The 18,704-nt window shown below is 39.3% G+C and overlaps 3 protein-coding genes across 10 annotated transcripts in view; 1 reads left to right on the top strand and 2 right to left on the bottom strand.

Moving 5' to 3' along the window:
• The first annotated feature begins 406 nt into the window (after positions 1-406).
• LOC107267757 (cysteine sulfinic acid decarboxylase) lies at positions 407-3,195 on the top strand. Its single transcript, XM_015739804.2, has 2 exons — positions 407-883; positions 1,620-3,195. Exons 1-2 carry the CDS (start codon positions 626-628, stop codon positions 2,994-2,996), a joined length of 1,635 nt encoding a protein of 544 aa, XP_015595290.1. The 5' UTR covers positions 407-625; the 3' UTR covers positions 2,997-3,195.
• Positions 3,196-3,308: 113 nt separating this feature from the next.
• On the bottom strand, positions 3,309-11,102 carry LOC107267758 (alanine aminotransferase 1). 7 transcript variants are annotated; one of them, XM_025085129.1, is made up of 7 exons: positions 10,339-10,644; positions 9,219-9,253; positions 7,168-7,838; positions 5,083-5,412; positions 4,471-4,915; positions 4,119-4,387; positions 3,309-3,927 (listed from the first exon to the last, which is right to left on the bottom strand). In XM_025085129.1, exons 3-7 carry the CDS (start codon positions 7,471-7,473, stop codon positions 3,649-3,651), a joined length of 1,629 nt encoding a protein of 542 aa, XP_024940897.1. In that variant the 5' UTR covers positions 7,474-7,838; positions 9,219-9,253; positions 10,339-10,644; the 3' UTR covers positions 3,309-3,648. The 7 variants fall into 7 exon arrangements, with proteins under 7 accessions (XP_024940897.1, XP_015595291.1, XP_024940899.1 ...); XM_015739805.2 differs by lacking the exons at positions 9,219-9,253; positions 10,339-10,644 and adding an exon at positions 11,022-11,102; XM_025085131.1 differs by lacking the exons at positions 9,219-9,253; positions 10,339-10,644 and adding an exon at positions 10,882-10,900.
• Positions 11,103-13,780: 2,678 nt separating this feature from the next.
• LOC107267742 (low-density lipoprotein receptor-related protein 2) overlaps positions 13,781-18,704 on the bottom strand; it is a 35,056-nt gene continuing 30,132 nt past the window's right edge. For both annotated transcript variants that reach the window (XM_015739766.2, XM_025085114.1), the window contains 8 exons: positions 18,380-18,672; positions 17,779-18,296; positions 17,447-17,684; positions 17,101-17,358; positions 16,506-17,012; positions 15,453-16,422; positions 15,240-15,339; positions 13,781-15,102 (listed from right to left, as the gene is read on the bottom strand). In XM_015739766.2, the coding sequence (XP_015595252.1) occupies positions 14,827-15,102; positions 15,240-15,339; positions 15,453-16,422; positions 16,506-17,012; positions 17,101-17,358; positions 17,447-17,684; positions 17,779-18,296; positions 18,380-18,672 (3,160 nt within the window). In that variant the 3' untranslated portion in view covers positions 13,781-14,826. The remainder of the gene's footprint in view (positions 15,103-15,239; positions 15,340-15,452; positions 16,423-16,505; positions 17,013-17,100; positions 17,359-17,446; positions 17,685-17,778; positions 18,297-18,379; positions 18,673-18,704) is intronic.

Below are 18,704 nucleotides of genomic sequence, written 5' to 3'. Positions count from 1 at the left end.
ATGCCTAATAATTAAATGGCGCCGTGAGAACTTCAAATAAAATTCTTGATCAATTATCAAAAACAAGTTGTGTCCCTAGGAATATATTAGCAGGGACTTATACTATTAAAAGTGTAAGTACGATTTCATGCATAATAAGGAAATCGAAATATATATTGCTACCGTCAAGGCAATGCTGTGTCCTTTCAGGCTGACTAAATAAATTAATCCATGGAATTGTATGAATATTGCATAAATGCATTATAAGTTACTGCGGTACTTATTAACCTTAGTGAAAAAAATTCTGCAGAATTGATGATACTTTCGTACAAATTTTTAAGCAAATGATTATTTGCAATCTATATAAAGGTAAAGGTACATTTATAGATAATGTATTGAACATAAAAACGATGGGAAAAATCGAGCAGCAGGAAGATTCAGTGGAACCGGAAAGAAATCAGCGTTATGACGTTGATTCAATTATTTCTACAAATTGCGCCTGAGAAGGGAGTCATAGCCAATACGAGGACTGTTGGAGGGGTCTGACGTTGTAACTGTGATTTTGTCCTTGGTCGATCCTTCAGCGTATAAAGGAAGCTGTGTCCGTTGAAGAGGGCCAGAACAGTTTCGAACGTCGCGTAGTACTATGCCAGCCAACGAGGAGACTTTGGGGGATACCCTGGGGGAGTCAACCCGCTTGAAAACTCTCGACGTTGGAGCTCAGCCTTCAACGACCGGGATCCAGGAGAAAGTTGAGCCCTTAAAAGAAATAGATGACTCTGCAAATCATACAAGGAACCTGGAGGACAAACCGGCTTCTTATTGCAGTCTACCATCCCGTGGGATTCACGAACACTTCCTTCGGGACTTCTTCGAGATTATCTTGGAGAACGCCGTTTTCGAGGTGGGTAAAACTTGTCATGAGAATGAGAAGAACTTTAAATTCATAAAACTAAAAAGTTACATCACTTCTGAAATATCCTATGTAATATTTCTTTTATCTAATATGATTACATCACCTTACTGTTTCCAAGAAAAATCTTTAGGACTGACAGCAACTCAGTGATTATTAACGAGTTTCTAGGTGTAGTAAATGAGTAAGGGTTTTTAATTTACGAAGCTAATAAATGCATGGTATTGGAATTTAATATCGAAGATTATTCAATGAAATGCAACCTAACTAAAATGCAACGTATAATTTTGACATAACGATTTCACAAGGAACTGCTAACTTTCTACAGTTATAACGGCGCAACGACATTTAACAGAGGGCAGGACCTTAATGTCAATTGCATTCACGATTTTTAATTTATACTTTACGGTGCTATTAAACAATTTCGTGACATTGTAGTAAAAAAACTGGCAAAGAATTAAATTAAAACTGAAATCTGGCCTATTATTGTACATCGTGCATGCCAAACGGTCAGCGAACTCAGTGGTATTGATAAAATCATACTATCTTGCGAAATAAGAAATCGCTACGAAGGATATAAGATTTTCTAGTCTTGACCTTTCCATGAGAAGACTCAAATACTTGTTAACATGCGCGTGGCAGTCGTCTACTATTAATTATTTAATAAATTCCATCACTAATAATGCCACGGATAATTTACCAATGATAATTCTTCAAAATTCTTCAGGGTACCTCAAGGAAAACAAGAGTGGTAGAATGGGCAGATCCAGCGGCTTTGCAATCAGCTGTGGATTTAAAACTACGCGACAACGGAATCTCTCACGAGGAGCTACTTGCACTAGTAAAAAATGTCATCAAGTACAGCGTGAAGACAGGGCATCCTCATTTCGCTAATCAACTGTTCTCAAGCGTCGATCCTTATGGCTTAGCCGCCCAATGGCTGACAGACGCCTTGAACCCTTCGGTATACACGTACGAAGTTTCCCCAGTATTTTCCCTGATGGAGGAAGAAGTACTCAGGGAAATGCGTAAGGTAGTTGGATGGAAGGATGGCAGAGGCGACGGAATATTCTGTCCGGGTGGTTCCATAGCCAATGGATACGCCATCAACTTAGCTCGTCATCACAAGTATCCTGAGTTAAAAGAGATGGGTTTGTTCCAAGGACCACGACTGATCGTATTCACGTCAGAGGATGCACATTATTCCGTGAAGAAGCTCGCCGCCTTCCTGGGAATTGGTACTAGGAACGTTTGCTGCGTGAAGGTCGATGACAAAGGGAAGATGTGCGTTAAGGACCTGGAGGACCAGGTTCGTAAAACCCTTAGCGAAGGCGCTCTACCTATGATGGTATCAGCCACTGCAGGTACCACTGTCCTGGGTGCTTTTGATCCTCTCAGCGACATCGCGGCCGTCTGCGAGAAGTACAAAATGTGGTTCCACGTCGACGCCGCTTGGGGAGGTGGTGCATTGATGTCCAGTAAACATCGTCATCTTCTAAATGGTGTAGAACTTGCAGATTCTGTCACCTGGAATCCACATAAATTATTAGCTGCGCCACAGCAGTGCTCTACCTTGTTGCTCCGACATGAGAATCTGCTTCAATCAGCACATGGTCTAAAGGCGACGTATCTCTTTCAGCAAGATAAGTTCTACGACACTTCCTTTGATTCAGGCGACAAACACGTTCAGTGCGGACGTAGAGCAGACGTCTTGAAGTTTTGGTTCATGTGGAAGGCAAAAGGTACCGATGGCCTTGAAGCTCACATCGACAAGGTCTTCGAGTTGTCCAAGTACTTCACAAATCTTGTACGAAATAGGGATGGCTGGAGTCTTCTTCAGGAACCGGAATGCACAAATGTCTGCTTCTGGTATGTGCCACCTTCTATGCGTCAATTGAAAGGCAATGAGCTAACCAATGCTCTACATAAGGTAGCACCAGCTGTGAAAGAGAGAATGGTTCGCAAAGGATCCATGCTCGTTACTTATCAACCACTTCATGGACAGCCAAACTTCTTCAGACTTGTTTTACAGAACTCTGGACTCACGGAAGCTGATATGCGATTCTTCGTTGAGGAATTTGAAAGATTAGCTGATGATCTTTGAAAGTCTCTTTAGACAATTTAGCATTGTGATACGCTACAGTACTCTTTAATGTATTTATATACTGATACGTGTAAATAGTAGGTAGAATTATTATAGATATTAATACACTATGTGGATCAATATCTGATTGGTCCAAGTTGATTAAAAAAAAAATTTTTCACTTCGGTAAATTTAATAAATTTCTTGGAGGTGTCATTCATACACCGGGTAGTTTGAAAATGATTTAATCTTAACGAAAGGTAGGTCTTGGAACCAATTTTTGTAATTTCGCGTGTATTCTCAAATTAAGGATATCAATCGAGAACAATGAAGTATTGTCGAAAATACGTTTGACGTATATTTCTTGTTTACATTGTATCGACATAAAAAAACTGCGACATGTATAATTTTGTATAACAAGAACTCATTAGTGTAATATCTTATCGAAGAATTCAGTGAAAGACTGTCACGTGTGCAGAAACGATAACATAATTACAAGAGCGCACTATTTACAAATTATCGTGATTAAATATTAGAGTCTAATGTCTTCAGGCGGTCCACACGAAACAGCATTCGGTGAAATTCTTCAATTTTAAATATCTCTTCACTATTGTTTGATTCGAACGTAAGATTTTCGTGATAACGAGATTACAACGAGAGTAAGACAGATAACCTAACTATACTCTTTAAGGAACTGTATATGAAACTCTTTTAGACTGTTGAGCATCGTCTTTATCTTATCCTTCTGAGGTAAGATGGTGGTCCTGAAGTGATAAGTGCCAGGTTTTTGGCCGAATCCAGAACCGGCGATAACGCAAATGCCGGTGGCTTCGAGAAGTTTAAAGGCATAGAACACGTCGGGTGATTTTCCTTCGGCCTTAGCAGCTTCAATAGCTTTGGCGGGAAGTTCGAATTGTGGGAATACGTACATGGCACCCATGGCTGGATTAGCCTGGAAGTGAAAATTAAGTATTAGCTTTGTTTATATTAAAAGATCATTTAACATCCTAATACTACTGTTAACACATTTCGTGCTGGTCGCTCCGCTCATACGCCTAGTGGTTATAGGTCCAATTTAAAAGGTATTAATACTCGACCCATCTGATCTCAGCCAACGGTATCGGTATAATAACCGTCACTAACCTTAAATCCAGGGATGCTATTCAAGGTATCAACAACTAGACGCGATCTCTCAGCTAAGGACTGCAAAGTGGCGTTCTTCTCTTCTATAAATTGCTTGTACGACGGCTCGTTTGGTTTTGGGGGATTCGTAACCACATCCATCGCGACCTGACCCAATACCGTGGGACACAACATAGCGGAAATGGACTTCAGTAGAATCGCCATCACTGCCGGATCCATATTGACAATCTCAGAGTATCCACCGCGAATACCACACTCGCCCATATATCCTGGATAGGAATTAAATCAAGAATATCCTTAAGCTCCATCAAACTCATCTTTAAAACTACATCATATAAAATGACAAGGGTACCTTTTGAGATGGACATAAAGGATGCCAATTCCATCTTAGAATACGGCGCGCCCATTTCCATCATGACCTTCTTAACTGCATGGAAGGAGCTTTCCTTATCATAAATGTTATCTTGGTAAACTTCATCAGCGAGGAGGAAAAGCCGATGCTTATGTGCAAATCGGATGATGTCCTCAATGTTTGACCTGGTCAACACCTGTCCCGTTGGGTTACCAGGATTGATAACAACAAGAACACGAGGATTGGAAGTCTTCTTGCCTTCCGCCAAAGCCCTCTCCAACTCACTGATATCCAAGGACCATTTGTTCTCCTCGTTCAGGTAGTATCCAACCTGAGCAAGACCAAACTCAGCAAGTGTAGCCGAGTACAATGGATACTGTGGAATTGGTATCAAAACTCCAGAAGGCTTTCCATTGATTTTCTCGTTGAACAGCTTCAGTACGGACTGCAAATATTTTATACATAAAACGTTAAATTCAACCAATGGCTTATCTCTTGTGTAAGATATCTTAGATACATGATTAACAAATACGTGACTAATTAGGATCACGTGACTAATTTAGATGGACGGACATAGCCAAACGTAGATATTCGAACAAACAAACTGCACACTTTGATTCCGTCTGATGCTCCACCAGATAAGATGACGTTTTGATAGTCGCAAGGAATCCCATCCCGCTCTTGGATGTACTGTGCTACGTGTTTCCGGATCAGTTCAATCCCAGCTGATTCCGAATAGGATCCTACGCTTCCACCTTTACACCCGCCCAGAATAGCTCTGGCTCTGTTCTTAGCGTCTTCGGGATAACGAGGATCATCCAGGAGTTCAGGAGTCACAGTCAAGGCCAATACTTGCCGAAGGAAAGTGATGGGCTTCTGGCCCATTGCGTGTGCATCTCCAACATTGGCTTTGATTACCTCTGTGAATGGTTTCTTGACTCCCTGAAAAATAAAATTGTTAAAACTTTATTTATCGCTCATCGTCGAATTTTACGCTCACTAGCGACCGACTCAATTCGGCGCGGAATCATCGCCAGTACCGATAACCGTTGACCATCAAGAAGTCGATTAGTAGGCTTCCGGTAGATAAAGTGTTAAATATCAATATGCAATTATACACTGATACCTTTAGTGTTGGTTATTGTTATACAATGGTACGTAAGAAAACGTATCCTTTGAAGAAGGGCATAGTCTGCGTATAAAGGAATATTACGTAACGGATATCGATAATAATTATTAACAGAGTTCATTTCTATTTTTATACCCTACGTGGGACCTTGAAGAGCGACTCGTCTTCTGTTATAAAATGCAAAATATACCCCGTTTACGGAATATACGGCAAGTATATTGCAGCTTAAAAAGTTTACCACATACGATATACGTTTCACTTTGAAGACCTTGAGATACAGTTTAAATAACATCTTTATAATTTCGACCAGTCTTCGATTTTGCGTTGAATTACATTGTTTGCACTTGCTTCAATACGTATATCAAAAGTTGTTAGTGTATGATACAGCATCTTTTGATGCTGGAGCACGTTGTTACTAACTCATAATAGCATTTGATTCTACGGTTCTCAACTTTCAACAGGAAACGTCCAATTTGTACAAACTCGTGTTTGCCTGTGTAACAACCAATCCTCAAGCACGAATAGAACGGGTGATTCTGACATCAGCTTATTATTTGACTCTCTCATTTACAGGCAGTTGCGTATCGGCAAACGATTGGAAAAAACCAACTGTAATGGTACATTAAAATTCTCTAGGTTATTTTCGCAAAATGTTACAATAGAAACTATACAGTTTAATTTTTAAAATTTATTTACTTAAACTTGTGACAGAGTAATAAGTAGTTGCAGTAATCTACTATAGGCAGTTTGATAGGAAAAGTATGTATGAAGATTATATGGGAAATATAAATACAGGACTGTTATGAAAAGAAAAATGTACATAGCGACAGACTACTCGAGTTGTGTAAATATGAAGATCATAGGCATTGCATAACTACAATCCTAAATTTCCTGAAAATACATAGTAACCAATTTATTAAAATACTTCGCAGATTGTAGTATCCGGCTAAAATTAATATAAAGTAATAGATCTATAATAAAAGTGAAGAAGCCGAATAACGATCTCTTGATAAGCATTATTATAACTTTACAACCAATAATAAGCAGGATAGATTACACTGATATACTTTTATCGTTGCCAAAATCGATTGTAAGGACACCACGTGGTGAAAAAGTAAGCAATACATGTATGCAATATTTCAGGAATGTACAAAATTAAGAAAAAAAAAGATGCATGGAATAATAGTAGTATAACAAATTGCCTACTTACGAGTGTACACCCGGTAGATTCGCAAGCATCAGTTTCGCTAGATACAGAACTACATGTAAATTGAGGCACGAGATGCGTGCAAGTACAATGGCCTTTAGCCTATAGAAGAAACAAGCAGACAAAAGGGCAGCGAGTAAAGTCCAGTTAAAAAATTCATCCAAATCAGTAACGTGCATTTGAACGTAGATTCCAAAGATGCTGTAAAAAATAATAATAGCATGACGATCGCTCCTATAATAACTAGAAACAAAGCCCGTCTATCGAAAGCGTGAGAGTTAATAGCACATATCCTGATCGGAGAAGTAAGACACAAAGGAAAGGAATAAAAGGATTATATCAATAGCGAGTAATTCCTCACCCGCTGTAATTCCTTTTCGATTTCCAGAGCACGTATCAGAAGTGGACCCCGGACAGCATATTCCATTCGCTGGAGGTTAGAATAGACATTTTCTCCTGTAAGTATCTTCTCCTGTTCGCTTAAACTCGCCATGCTGCGACGAAACGTCGTTAAACTCGACAGCGGCTTGACTAGCGAGACCACTCCTGCTTCTGTACCTCTAGCTAAGTCTGCCCCTACCCGTACGCCTGAACACAAGCGCGCCCCACGCTCCCATCCTCGTGGCCAGCTGGCGATAACGACATTCGTCAACCGTACATGAGACATGATGGTCGACGTCGAAAAAGCCTTTTGCGTCACGGGAAAAACGACGATTACGGCACGCGACTAGTTCGTTCACTTGAAAATTTTCCTGGACGTCACCAACAACCCCTGAGACACGTCTGGCACGAGTGTTGTCCCTGGTCGACGACGACGCTTTAACCTCCCAACGCTTCGATCTGCGACGTCGCCGTCTTGCGAGTGGCGCTGTGCTTATTGAGGATTCACTTTGCTGCAGTCTCTCTCTTTTTAATCTGGCCTCTTTTTTCAATTTGATCTCATTCGAACACCTGCACTTTTCTCTTGGACTTGATCACCCTGACTGTCTGAGGTATTTTTATGGACACGGTTGCTCCTTGAGAGATCTTTATCTGCACAAATATAAATTTGATTAATTTTATTATTTACTTGGACTGCGTCATTTCGGATGATTTTCATTCGACTGTGAGAATGGAGCTTGGTACTGTTTTCTTGTACTGTGCTGACGATAAGTCGATACACTGTCAACCGACTTTTGAAAGGCTGTAAACTAATTTAATGTCACTAGTCGTCTTTAAATTAATGACTTGGTTCACGTTGTATATACATTGTCTATCTTTCTCTGTTTGCTCGTTCATTATGACTCCTCATAAAGTCATATGTTCATATGAAACTGCTGAAATGGACTGACTTTTTTGTACGTACATTGATTCCATTTTTTAAGTAGCAAATCTGCGATATAAATAATATAAATTCTTTGAAGCAAATAGACCAAGAAACAAAATAATACTCATACCCAAATAGACAGACGTACATATATATTCTTTGCTTCGTATTTAGATCATGTTGACTTACGTCGTGCTACGAGGCTGTACGTCGTTTATAACTGCTAATGCGATACTAATATTTGTCATAGAGTAATTGAATTAATGCAAGAAAGTTCAGTGGACTTAATGTCCCATTAATGGCCATGTGAGTTTAACTTGCAACAAAGATATCTCTACGTTTATAAACGACATATTGAGATAAAGATTCATCTCAAATATATTGTATTATTTGACTCAGAGTTTGCATCATATGTTGTTATACATAATCTAGAAAATTTTACCATGTCTGTTTTTTCCCTTTCTATGATAATCATGACTGTCTATCTGGGTAAAGTCAGAAGAATATTCTATCTTTAGAGTTAGTAGATACGCCGAGATGAAATATATTACATAACCTCAAAGACGCATGGTTAGAGCACGTACGTGGCTTTGTGAAAAACAGTTTTGAATTTTAACAAATATATAAAACGGCCAGACTATAATATTTGTAAATAGGTATTTAAATCATTAATGATTCTTTTAAAAATGTAATAATCTGATGATTATATGTGGAATCTCTTAATTGAATATTCCACTTGACACTGATTAATTATAATCCTGAATTCTTCCAAAGTTTATAAAGAGCAATGAGAATTTATTATGAATCAATGAGAAACATTGCCGTGACTGATTAATCCATTTTTTTCCAAATATATAGTCTAGACTATAATAATAGTTGACTGCATTGCCCCGGCTATATAATTCTACAATAGATTTCACTGTAGTGTAGCATAACGAACGATATAGATATAATCAGCACGTGATTCGCGTCAAGTGATTCGATGCGGATAATTATATTGTATTAAAAAACCTGTGACACTAATTGAGCAGGAATTTGTATCTTTACTTTAGGTATTGATAAAAAAATAATGAAATGGGAAAGAAACGAAAAATAAGATAAATCACCTGCCGATAATAACGTCCCTTGATTGTAATTTTATCTGGAAGTTAATCGATTTTCGTTATTTAAAAAATTAAAAATGGTTATTCATAACTATCGAGCTACCTGAAGATGGGTTTACCACAGGAATTAATAAAAGTCAAATATACAAAACCATGCTCAGATGGTACAACAGTCTTGAATAACTGTGTATATACACATGTATATATAATACAATGTTTTTTCTCCCAATAATCACTACCATAAGATAACAGACAATTGCATGTTTCTTGAACTTTATACTCTTCATTCCACTTATGTTGTTATCATTGGATGAGTTATAATGAAATATAATATAATGCACTGAGATTTTTACATAACATAATAAAGTGTCTTAATTTATTATAAGCTTTATTTTTGCCCTATATAAATTAATATGCTTTATCTTCCACTGAATTAAATTTGTAAACTGTTGACAATTAGTAGATGGGTTTAATTAATTTTATAAAATTATAAGAAACAACTGTTTAAAATGTTAGGGATTATTTATGAAACAATTTTAAGATTGTATAAGGTAATTGTATTTATTTGTAGATAATTTATCATCCTAGTGTAAATTAACTGACGGAAATGCAATCGGTTTGAATGCGATCGTTACTGTAGTTCTGGTTGCCGACACCCAGGCGTCGCCAACTGTCTGATACAAGAATACTGTTACGAAACGAATAAAAATGTCGGTATTGAACATCTGCCTGAATTTGAAAATATTATATACGTACTTAACGTAAAGTGTACTGGATCTTGAATTTTTTTAAATAATAAAGCAACGAGCAGAGAAACGAACTACGTAATTTTCTAGGTGACACAACAATGGACAGACTGATAATATACACAAATAATTTGCATAGTGATTACTGGTTATTAATATGAATACTTTCGTGTTCACGCGACTGATTCTTATAATGTCGTACCTCTGTGGTATCGCAGTTATAAATGAACGCACTTTCGCAAAGCGAGTTAAAAAAGTGAAGCTTCGTCACTTCGTTATTACTTAACAGTTGAACAATCGACTTATGGACTCTGAACTGATTTTAAACATAGAATTGTTCTAGTTGCTTTTCTCCGCTACAATTGAATTCCGGTTACCTCAATTACGCTTGTGACGTAGAACACTCGTTTGTGGCAAAGGGCCAGAAGCCTAAACACAGAGTATGCCCGGATTTCTCAAAATAAATTCCACAGAAATCCGGCGCTTAGACTGCTATGTGTCATGCGCACTTTTTGGAAGACAATTATGACTTTAACATCAACATAACAAAACAGGATACACACACGAGCTCGGATTTTTGTCACTTTAATTCCGTTCGATCGTGCAATCCAATTAAACAAAGGCAGTTCAATAATTCCCGATGAAATTAACGAATAACATACGACCGTTAAATCCGAAATTCAAAATTCACTAAACATTACCATCCAGTTTCCACGTTATGACGCGACTGCTTTAACCAAACGAGAATTTGTATTAGAATGAAGAAGAAACACTAACAACGTTATCATACTTACGTACGTATAGATACGGGTATAATTTCTAAAGATAAAAAGAGCCGAGAAAAAACAACGAAATGCATACTTTTGTGCCCCCAGTACATTAAGACTTGTCAATAAAATTTTAAAGTAAATCATAATTACGTAGCAGCACTGGGTCATCATGTTATCAGGAATAAATAAACCCTTGGACTTCATTTTTTATAATCTTATCAAAAACACGTAATACCATTTGGATAATCAAAACGTCGAGCACGAGATATTCTCTGGTAAACAGAACTCACCGACGACGTTCCTTCCGATCGCGTTTGCAAGGAAACCTCGACTATTCTCGCCAGCGTGCTGCTACACCTCCTACAGCATAATACTCAGCGATAAAACATGACAGTGCTTGCATCTGCCTATCTATATATAATTCTATATTCACAAGTACTATACCTGAACCTGCTATAGCTTACGAGGTGGCTTCTTTATCGGACACGTTCCCTTTGGCAGATTGCCTCCTATGTATGTGTTATATGAAAAGCCACCGAGTGAAGAAAGTCTCCTAACCTACAAAAATGTTTCTTGACAATGTACTATAAAACCTGACGTAAGTATCTTTCTTGTACTGGAATATACAAAGAATATCTACTCCATCTTCGGTCACATTATTATTTCTTATCGCGGTGACATCTTTTGTCAGGTATCACTAAGATTTGGCATCTTGCGCGATTATTGCTACGCGACGAACGGCAAGTTTGATATTTTTAGATTATTATACAAGGTATTGTGAACTCTACTCTACGTCGTGAAGATAAAACGCTTCTGATTAGCGTCGTCAAGGCTTCTTCGAGACAATTATTATTCTGGTTGCGTCTAGACATTCCTGTCATGTTATTACAGAAGCTTCGCTTTCATTCTAGTTTGTTATTTCATTACTCAGTAGTTCGAAGACTCTTTTTAATGCCAAACAAGATTTGATTTACTTATTAACTGCTATTTATTATCTGTAGGTTTATGTAGGAATGATTTTATTATTATTATTATTATTATTATTATTATTATATATCCTCTTCAAATTCCTTAGCATCTTCTTGGTCAATCTTGCTAGTGCATTGACTCTATTAGATATAGCAATATCATGTGCATCAATAAACCAAGGATATATGCATGTATATTATTGTATCAGACAGATAATCGATAAGAGGTTTTACGAGTGTCATAAATAATAATGATATTAAGTCTATAACACTTGAGATTATAAGAATTTGTTGCTTAATGTCAATTTACCATCGAGGCTTTTTTCCCTTTAATCTTGGCACTTGGGCATTTCCCGATAACAGACTCTAATGATACTATTGCTCGTGTTATACTGCGGGTACAGGGAATGCTTAGTTGTTAGCCTTAAATTTTATTGTTGGACGGTATCAGTTTGATATTTGCACAATATATTAACAATTATTATTTTGTCAACTCGATAAAAAAATACACAAAATACTGATATATTATAATAATATTAGGACACACTGGAGCCCTGCCCAGATCGAAGTCGGTTGCAACAAAATATATATATATATAATATATTTATATATTTATTTATATACTTTTTATGTATAATTATTTGTGCATAAGGCACGAGGCGTCTCGTTCCTTTTTCGCTTTTCGTATACATTCACGCAATTATTATCCGACGAATATTCGAATTTTTTATTTCGTAAAAATAAACTCGATCACTAACACGAGTACCACCCTTAAATTACAAAGTGACGAGAAGCGAATTCAATGACCATGAAACTAGAGAAAAACAAGATTCAATTATTGCCGCGAAATTCGAAAGTACCGAATACATTTCTTCGCCATTTTCATCTAGTGCCTCTCCCATTTCTTTATTTTTTCGTTCTTTTCTTCACTCCAAGACATTTTCGTCTCGGCTTTTTCTTCCTCTCCTCACTCTTCTCTGTCTTTACATTCTAGCTTTCCCCATCGCCACTGTATCGCAATGATAAACTGGAGCGTGAAAGGAACGTTACGCTGACGCAGCCCGTTATACTCTAGAAAAATGTACAATAACGTCGACGTGGCCAACCAAACATTCTGAGCGTTGATACTTAAAAAGAAACATTTATTCATATAATATAATCAATTGGTCTTTCATAACATCTAGAACAATTAATAATTCTTAACAGTGACGCGCGTCCTGAATCGAATTTGCTGAAGTCCGTTAACCGTTAAAATAGAAGAAAAGAAAACGAAGAAAATAGACAAACGTAAGAAAACAGATGATAGACTAAATAAAAAAAATTAGTACAGACGCGCCATTAAAAATTCGCGGTATCGTAAATTGGCCACTCTTCGGTAGTAATAATTATTATTCATTAATAAAATAATAATAAAAACATTTTCTCGCAGTAACAGTTTTCCATCACGCTGTGTTTTCTAATTAGAAAAATATTCGTATTAGAGATACACACTTTATTGGTCCGATACATATATCTATACAGGGTGTCCCAAAATTACCTGACCAACGGTGTATGGTGGTGTTCGGGAGGCACCACTGATCACGAAAATGACCTTCCTTTTGTCCGGAAGGTCATAATTTTTAAATGGGAGCAGGTCAAAGTTGACCAATCAGAGGAATGCGTGAAGAGGAACGTAGCCACCTACGAACTCTGAGTTTTCTTCCCTCGCTTTTGTTTCTCGGTGGATTCGGGCAGGATGACGTCAGCCGAAGACATGCCTATTGGATACAAGAAACAAGCTACCGAGAAACAAAAGCGAGTGAAGAAAATTCAGAGTTCGTAGGTGCCTACGTTTCTCTTGACGCCCCATTCTGATTGGTCAAGTTTGACCTGCTCCCATTTAAAAACTATGAACTTCCGGACAAAAGGAAGGTCATTTTCAGGATCACTGGTGCCTCCCGAACACCGCCATACCCCGTTGGTCAGGTAATTTTGGGACACCCTGTATACACGTATATATGCATGTATATATGTATACATGAATATCACGCAATATGCACATGTATATAAACCACGCAGTTAATGTAAAAAAAATATATATATCGTGGGCTATATCACTATACCTCAAGCAGCCTTGAGAATGGAATGTATTGCGCTCTTTCATTTTTATATGGTACACGAATAACATGAAATTAATATTTCGAAAGTAATTATATTTACAAGACTTACAAATCACACCTAAGAAAAATGACACAATCGTACCGTGCCTATACGTAGTCTGATCTCGGCGACACATAGCACTTGAATCATATCCTTTCCATTAAGATAAATACTCAACCAAGAAACATACTTATTGGCGCAGATCTTTAGGACTGACAATGAGACACAATACTGTTCTGTAACACGTAAAAGTAGCGTAAGGCACGTTACGTGCTTCTGTAATGTGTGAATAAACAATATAAGGATTCTTTTAAATTAGTTATGTCATACGTTACGGTTTTATGTGTTACAAAATTGCATTGCGCGTCAGCTTTAAGAATTGGTATACTTCTGAAATAGTGCGTCACTCTTTAAATACATCTACATATAGAGTTTATCGAACCACACGTGGTTTTCTCCACTGTCAATGCTCCCAATATAACCACCGAGTGGTAAATATAAGCAAACAAAGATAGTGCCACGCTGTGCATTGTACTGATTGTGAGTGTATTGCCCCTTAATGGGTTTATGTGGGTTTGAGAAACTGCCATTTCAATATAGCCACATGAGAGATTAAAAAATCTCTATACGTCCGTTTATATAATTGTGAAGTTTGCATTTTTCATTTTTGTTACGTATTTTTGTGTTATTTTTGCAATGTTCGGTGATTACGATAATCGAGCTGCCTTCAAAGGAAAATTATTGTTAGAGGTTGAGGCTGTGGATTAGAAGTACGTTTGACTTGGTGCGTACGAGAGTTTCACGTTGTGCAAGGTTGCTAGAAGGATAATGGAGGAAACGTTGGTTCGATACCAACTGATAAGATTTTGGTTAATTGATTAGTAATGTCTTTTTCGCTCGCTGCTAAGAATTTGATAGATTGTCATACTCGAGATCAAACTACGACGGGCGTGAGAGCATCTCTACGTACTGGGGGAGGTTAGACTACCTAGCATTCTGACTTGTCTTCTTCTACCAGCTGTTGCGTGTCCTTGCCCGAATCGTTGGGCGTAGGATCCAGTTCTCGCCTCTTTAGGTGAACCTGAGGTGGTTCTTTGTGCTGGATACTTGACGGTTTTATTTCAGCTGGCACCTCGTAGATACCGCTACCGCTTGTGCCGTTCGTCGTACCCGTTTCCACGTTCACGGCATCGTACATGGGATTGCTGAAGTCTCTGTTCTTATTGCTGACCTCACTGAGGTTGTATTCCACGTCGAGCGGCTCCTAATTCGAAAAGGAATGGTTCATTATTTATATATTTTTCATAACATAGCTTGCTGGTGATAATTCATGTTAAATATTCTTGTTTATTTTCTTTAAATTTGTGGTTACGAAGCAGAAAATTTCTTTCGGTGACTTACCATTCGCTCTGGTGAAGATGCACCGAACTCTACATTACTACCCTGCCTGAATGAGACACTCTGAGCACCGGTTAGGCTACCCAGGCCACCAGGTTTGCCACTGGAAATAATTGTTATATCAATATTGTAGTAAAATAACACAATATAGATTTCATGTGATATATCGAAGACAGAAGGTATACTAATGAATGGGATCGCAGTGTTTCTACTTACAATGGTCGTTTTTTGAGAACCATGAAGACAGCGGCAGCTCCTAGGAAGACTAAAATAGCCACAACTATTGGAACGACAATAGCAGCTGTCGAAGTGCCACCTCTGGTTGCCATGATACCAATTTCACAATACTGTCCATGGAAGTTGTCCGGACATGCGCACTCTAACGTACTTGTGTCAGTCTCCTTACAGAAGCCACCATTCTGACACAGACAAATTCTCGGAGCTGGTCTAGGTCTTTCAGATGCAGCATCACAGTCTTTCTCGCTAGTCTGAGGTGTCTCTGGACCTCCACTGTCTGGACACAGACACTTGTGTCCAAGTGGAATGGCTACGCAGAGATGAGAACAAGGATCGTTGTGACAAGGATCTCGAAGGCTGATATTGTATCTCAGTTCATGGTAAACCCTGACACCTCCAGGTGTAGGGATATTATTGAGAACGACTTCAGCAACGCCACGACCAAACTTGTCCTGCTTCATCAGTTCTCCAGACTGCTGCGTGGTCCAGTAGACGTCACTTTCGAAGACGTCAAGTCCCACAGGCTGTTTCAGTTTCTTTCCACGCAGTATAACCTTGCGATTTGAACCATCCTGACGTATCGACTCAATGGTATTCAGTTTGTTATCTGCCCAATAAAGGGTGTGATCCATCGCATGATCCACAGCAAGGGCTGTAGGTTTAGCAATCTTATCTACAACCAAGGGTCTTCTCCTGCTCCCGTCCATCCAGGCGACTTCTATCTTAGGTTGAGTACCCGCGTCCGACCAGAAGATGGTTCCCAGTTGGGGATCTAAGACAACGGAGCTTGGCGCCTCGAGACCCAGGGTCACCAGGCTACGACGATATCGACCATCCGACTTCGAGACCATTATTCTACCGCGTGATCCCGCAATCGAAATGTCCACTTCACTCCAATATAAATTTCCAGATATCCAGTCAACAGCTAAGCTCATAGGTTTCGAATCACCTAAGAGAAAATATAAAATCAATATCACCAACGTACTACTATACTACCTCAAAGATTAAACTCAAGAATTAATATCAGCTTACTCTTTATACTGAGATCCTGTGGATATCCTATCTTAACGTCCCCGTCTTTGGCGTTGATCATGTATGATCTCTTGATCGTATTGTCATGAGAATCGATCCAAAAGACGTATTCCATCCGCGGATCGTAATCGATATCTTGCACCCTCTTCTCATCGACAACCACATCCATTTGCTCCTTCCTTCTGAGGTCATACGCTCTAATGGACTGACCATGACCAAAGAGTAAAGTAACATCATTTTTCACAGCACGACAAACCCCACTGCGGTTATCCAATGAGACAAATCCTTGACGACAAGAACATCCATAGGTGCCATTGTAATTCGTGCAAATTTGCGAGCATTGGTGTTGGCCCGTCGTGCACTCGTCAATGTCCTCGCAGTGTTTACGATTGTTCTGTGAAGTTATAAAGCCAGGATAGCAAGCGCAGATGTAACTGGTATCACTGATGTTTCTGCAATAGTGAGCACAGCCTCCTCTGTTGCCATCCGTGCATTGCTTATTATGATCTGAAAATAAATAACAATGATCATCCAGAAAATCTTGCGTATATACAGAATACTTCCAAAGCTTGCAAATAACTTGATGGACACTTACGGCATCCTAATTCATCTGAGGAGTCATCACAGTCATTGGCAAAGTCGCAAACCTTAGACCGATCGATGCACTGATTATTAGCGCACTGATAAGCAGTCATTAGATTACAAGGTGTAAACCGTGGAAGAGCACAGAGGGTCATGTTATTCTCATCGGACCCATCACCGCAGTCATCGATTCCGTTGCATAACTGATACATGTGAATGCAACGATTATTGGCGCAATGGAATCGTGTTGGAGTATCGCACTTGAAGTTAGCTGCAAGTTCAAAAAAGATCATTAAAATAGTATCCTCTAACATAAGAGGACCTATCGACGAAAAGATTAACTGTGACTGGAAACTCACCACATGTAGATGAACTCTCGTCAGAGTTGTCACCGCAGTCGTCATTTCCGTCGCACTTGTCTGACATTAAAATGCACAGATTGTTGTCGCACTGGAATCGCGATTCAGGACAAAATCGACCACCAGGATATCTTGGAGCACAGCCCCTCTCGTCGCTCATGTCAGGACAATCCTGTGTGCCATCGCAGCGCAATTCCGCCGAGATACAATGGCCGGTTGCACATTGGAATGTATCGCCCTGATTAAAGAGAACAGCGTTATTTAAATCTAATGCGTTACTATAGGCTGATAACACCTGGTCTGGATCATTCATGTACCAGGTCTAGTCCTACCTTGCAGACAAAGGCTTGGCAATCGGTCTCATCAGATTTGTCTCCGCAGTCATCCTCCTGGTCGCATCTCCATCGTGACGCGATGCACTTTCCATTCTTACACTTGAACTCTGACTCGCTGCACTCTCTGTAACGGTCCTTGCACATGTTCTCGTCCTCGTCACTCCCGTCGCCGCAGTCATTAGTGAAGTCACACAACCACGCCTTGGGTACGCATCTCTTGTTAGCGCACTTGAAGTCAGTTTCCGGGTTGCACTTGGGACAGCTCTCAGGACGCTCGTCAGAACCATCACGACAGTCGCCCTTGCCGTCGCAGAAGAGCCACTTGGGAATGCAACGATAATTAGCCTGTCCAGGACAGCGCTCCCATCCTATCGGACAGCTCTGCTGTCGGCACATGTATGCTGGCTCGTCGCTGTCATCTCCGCAATCATTATCAGAATCGCACATCCATAGTTTGGGTATGCACTTGCCGTTCTTGCAACTGAACTCTGTGGTGGGATCGCACTCTCTGTTGTCTGATAAAGGAAAATCAAGAATTGACAGGTGTTCTGAATGAAGTATAGAACTGTCTGATACGTATTTTGTAAATGGTACTCACGACAGATTGCCGGATCTTCATCACTGCCATCCTTACAGTCAGCGTCGCCGTCGCACTTCCATGAGTTATGAATACAGCGACCATTTGATTTGCACTTGAACTCGAGCTCAGGACATTCTAGAGAGCAATGAGCTTCGTCGCTCTTGTCGCCACAGTCGTCGGCACCGTCGCACACTGTGGCACTAGCTGTACAGTTGCCATTCGTGCATTGGAACATTCCAGAGCGGCACCGACGTGTTGGACAGGCCATGGACTCGTCCGAACCATCCTTACAATCTTTTTCACCGTCGCACCTTCAATCACAAGATCACGTATGTTAGGCAAT

Source organism: Cephus cinctus, unplaced genomic scaffold (genome assembly GCF_000341935.2).
Source record: "Cephus cinctus unplaced genomic scaffold, Ccin1 Ccin1_scaffold0457, whole genome shotgun sequence".
Lineage (NCBI taxonomy): Eukaryota > Metazoa > Arthropoda > Insecta > Hymenoptera > Cephidae > Cephus > Cephus cinctus.
The sequence above is the reverse complement of the archived record's forward strand: the minus strand, read 5'-3'. Positions and strand labels throughout refer to the sequence as shown.